The following is a 4442-nucleotide window of genomic DNA, read 5'->3' as shown; positions in this document are numbered from 1 at the left end:
GCTTGGGTGCAATGGTTGCACCTGCAGTGTGGTACAGCTGTACACCCATTCAACATTTGAGCCGTTGATTAAGGTGAGAGTACAGCCACCTATGTCATACATGTTATAATTTTAAAAAAAAAATAAAAAGAGCATCAAATTTATCGAAGACTTGCATTAATTGGTTTTTTCTATTATGATTTAACTTGAATTTTTTTTTTTCAACCTTTCATCCATAGCAACACCCTTCCGAATCTAGAACATCGTTGGAAAGATGGTTGCTATGTTGACTAGTTGTGAAGTCCATCATAGGTAAGATGGACTGAATGGGAAAATAAATAGTTCCCAATGATGGTTTAGTAAAGCGGTTAAAGGCCCAACTTCTCACGGGGAGGTCTTGGGTTCGCACTCATTTGGCAGCATTAATATTCTCATTCCCATCCCGTTTTGGGGTGTGGCGGGGGAGAAATCACAGTAAAGAGGACAAAAATAAGAGGAAAGATGGATTTTCAATCGGATTGGTATAATCCATGTGACACATTCTTAGAGTTTACTGGGCACTTCCTGAGAGATATCCTCAATGGAGAGATCCAAACCCTACAAATATTTATGGATTGATATAAACCCAACAAACCATGTAACTGATAGTTTGTTACTTACAAACCGACACAGTATCGGCCATTTTAAGGTCAGTTGTCTTAAAGAATAATACTTCTCTTAAATGATTAGACTATTTTAGCATCGTTTCCCCGATACGATGCGGTATCTGGAACAAGGACAGTAACTGATACCGGAAAGCATACAGTAGTCATTCTCTCACGGAAGAGGAGGGCTATGATATTTGTGCAGCGAGTACTCGCCGAGTTTTTGGGCGATGAATTGGGTGGACATAGGAGTGGAGTGGGGTCCAGCTATGGTTTTCCATCCTGTTAAGGGCCCACCCTTCTTCATGAAATCCGTTGCAGATCCACTTGAAATTTCCATGCTTTCTCTGCGTGCAAGCCAAACACATCGATCATCCCCGTACAAGAAGTAATCATTTACCTCCTCCTCCGCTCTCTCTCATCTTTCCCTGAACCTATACATGTGTGTCTGTGGCTTCGTGGCTTTATTTATCTCCCTTGCTATTTGCATCACCCACAGACACTCCTCTCTCTCTCTCTCTCTCGTGTCCAGTGTAAACCTCGCTCTCAGTCTCTCCGTCCTCCTGTGTCTATCAATCAGGGATTCAGAGCAGGTTTTTCACTCTTGCATGGATGGATCCTTCAAACGCCCCACAGCAGGTAAGGACATAGAGCTCCAATTAACACAAATTGTTCCCTTGGTCTCTCAGCTTCCTGGGGGCTTTTTCTTTTTTTGTTTCTTTTCTTTTCTTTTCTTCAATTTCAACTCTTCTTCTTCTTCCATCGCTTTAATTGATTTAAAGCTATCAAAACAAATAATCAATGAGCACTAGACCTCTTAGCTGCTTTTGGGTTATAATAAAAAGTTATAAAGGAAGAAGGTCATGAATCGATTTTATGAAGTGACCTGGTATTCAGTCTTTTTTGGGTTCTGGGTAATTATTTCTCTCAATGTCTCCTCTTTTGAGTCTCTCTTAAGGGTAGCTTAAGTTTACTAAGTGCAAATATGAGTAATGGATACTTCTCTTTCTGTTCTACACTATTTCTAGAAAAAGAATAGTCTGCAGGTTTGGTTACTTTCATCCAGAGAATTCTTAGATAGTGAAGTTAAACTAGTAGTTCGCAGTTCCCAAGAAAACTTTAGTTTGGTTCAAGACGATCTATATATTTCACTCAATCTTTAATTTTCTCTTTCTTTTTTCTCCTCAATTTGATTGGGTTTTTAATCTCTTAACCATCCTGAACTGAATCCAGTTTCTTCCCTCTAAAAACATCTCTGCTAAACCAATTACTATTGAATAATTGCTCTTTGCAATTGTGTTGTGTTCTCCTTCACCTGGAGTCTTCTGCATGATTTAGCAATAAAATACTTAAAGTTGTGGCTCATCATTTGATTTTTACTTGTAATTCCTTTCCCTTGTTTAAGGCTTTGTTCTCTAATTTGTTTCCTCTCTTCTTCTAAGAAACCCTTATATTTACCAATTGCTTTTTAGTTTGGGTCACAGGCGGCCATGTCAAGCCAATCACTAGAAGACGTGTTAACTTGTCCAAAACCACAGCAGGAGAGGAGACTAAGGCCACAACCGGAACAAGCTCTGAAGTGCCCTAGATGTGATTCTACCAATACCAAGTTCTGTTACTACAACAACTACAGTCTGTCACAACCCAGGTACTTCTGCAAGGCTTGCAGAAGGTACTGGACGAAAGGAGGATCACTGAGAAATGTTCCAGTTGGTGGAGGTTGCAGGAAGAACAAGCGATCTTCATCATCGTCATCATCAAAACGGATGCCACATGATCAACCCCTCAGTACTGAAACCAACTCTTCCAACCCAATTCATCATACCCTCCCACCCTTTGCTTATGACTCCAGTGACCTCACCCTAGCCTTTGCTCGGCTCCATAAACAACCCACTAGGCAGTTAGGTCTTGATGACCTTGAGAATTCTATTCCAGGAAACCCTAATAATGCCACCCACTGTGATATCCTTGGAAACTCTGATACCACCATTTCCAATTCAGGTACTGGTTTTCTTGATGCAATTAGAAGTGGGTATATTGGCGCTTCCTCTAATGGGTTTCATAACTACTACTATGGGTATGGGAATGGAAATCTGGGAGAGTTAGAAGGTGGTGTTTCCACCAACTGTGGTGTCGGTGTTGGCGGCGGTGGCGGTGGTGGTGAGATGGTATTTCCTTACGAGGAAATTGGTGGTGCAACAGCAACAAATGCCACAGTAACGACGATCAAACAAGATTTACGCAGAGGAAAAGATGGAGAGAATAGAATTCTGTTTGGGTTTCCATGGCAAGTTGGTGGAGATGGAAACATGGGTGCTGTGGAGTCAGGAAGAGAGAGCTGGGGTGGATTTGGGTCCTCTTGGCATGGACTTGTTAACAGTACTCCTCTGATGTAGTTTTTAGTTCTTCTTCATGGTCTCCTGAATTAAAGAAGCCTCCTCTACAACCCCAACCAGCCGGAAGATGATGGCTTCTGTTAAGTCCATGAATATTTCATCTCCTCTAAAAGTTTTATCAACTGTTAAGCTTCTTGTGTCTCTTGCTTCTTTCTTTTCTCTTTTTCCTCTTTTTGGCTTAGTCTTCTTTTGTTCTTTTCTGTTCTTTGTCTGTTGTAATGACTGATATACTAATGGATTCTCTGATTTGTCTTCTAACCAAGTAACCAAAGTAAGGAATATTTCAGAGAAACTGAGAGTCTCTCAGAGTACTGTGTGGGAGGAAATGAGACCTTTTTTTTTCTTTCTCTTTTCCTGGGGGGGTGGGGGGTAAAAATGAGAGAGACTGAAACATTGATATTTTATGGATCACAACTCTCAAAGTGTGAGCTTCTGGTGCACCTAAGAAGTAGTTCAAGAATGGGCTTGCTTGTAGGGTTTCCAAGATTGTTCTTTTCATGATTGTCTCTTATTTTGAGAAAGATTTGCAATGAAGGATAAAATGATTAATATAATTATATAGGCTCAATAATTTAAAGATGATGGCTTGATATAGATCTGCCCAGGTCGTTTGTTTACTATCTCCCATGAGAAGAATGTCAGTGAAGCATATATACCCTGGCGTGACCACATAGATCTATGCTAGATTTGAGTGACTATATAAATATAATATGTGATCACCAGAACTATACAATATATTTCAAACTTCAAAGGCTTGAAGTGTGTTCTTTTAATCTTTTTTTTTTGTACATATGGTGGCATGTGCTGTTTAGGCTAAGCACTACAAATGGCCAGCACTGGTAGCCGATTTTTCTTCTGTAGAATTGGATTCTTTGGTGCATGTTTGTTTTGGATTTTTTTAAAGTTCAATAAATTATTAAAATTAAATTTTAAAAGCTCTAAAACAAACTAATAGATGTGAAAACAAACATTTCACACAAATAATGCATATTTTTTCATCTTATGATTTTGTTCTCAAACTTATAGTACTTCCTAAATGCTTATTAGTTTTTATATCTTACTGGATTAATCAAACTTCCCAAAATATGAAACTGAGTGCATTGCGACAAAGTTATTTAAATTAGTAGTTTTTTTTTTTTGGAATAGGTAACTGATAATATTAGAAAAATAATGTACAAAAATTACATTCGATAATAAATCTTTCCCTCTACATCATCACGGACAATATCCGTAAGGGCAGAAGGTATTCCCCCTGGATCAAAACCCAGGTAGAAGGACAGGCCACCATCCTTCAATGTTATTCAAATAAAACAAGTTGTTTCAATTTTGAAGAGTGAACATAGTTGCTCAAATTGGGTGGGTAGTCAAATTTAACCGGTAAGATGTAGGGGTGGTCAAATTCAATTTAAGAACCTCCATTAAG

The 4442-nt window shown here is 38.9% G+C and overlaps 1 protein-coding gene across 1 annotated transcript; it reads left to right on the top strand.

Moving 5' to 3' along the window:
• Window positions 1-966: 966 nt before the first annotated feature.
• Window positions 967-3536, top strand: LOC149023624 (dof zinc finger protein DOF3.2-like). The gene is made up of 2 exons (XM_089144171.1): window positions 967-1262; window positions 2108-3536. The coding sequence occupies exons 1-2, from the start codon at window positions 1236-1238 to the stop codon at window positions 3017-3019; spliced, it is 939 nt and encodes a 312-aa protein (XP_089000297.1). The 5' UTR covers window positions 967-1235; the 3' UTR covers window positions 3020-3536.
• The last annotated feature ends 906 nt before the right edge of the window (window positions 3537-4442 follow it).

Source organism: Hakea prostrata, chromosome 2, assembly GCF_041222555.1.
Source record: "Hakea prostrata isolate BN-2017 chromosome 2, UWA_Hpros_2, whole genome shotgun sequence".
Taxonomy (NCBI): domain Eukaryota; kingdom Viridiplantae; phylum Streptophyta; class Magnoliopsida; order Proteales; family Proteaceae; genus Hakea; species Hakea prostrata.
Note: the sequence above shows the minus strand (reverse complement) of the source record. Positions and strands in the feature narration are given on the sequence as shown.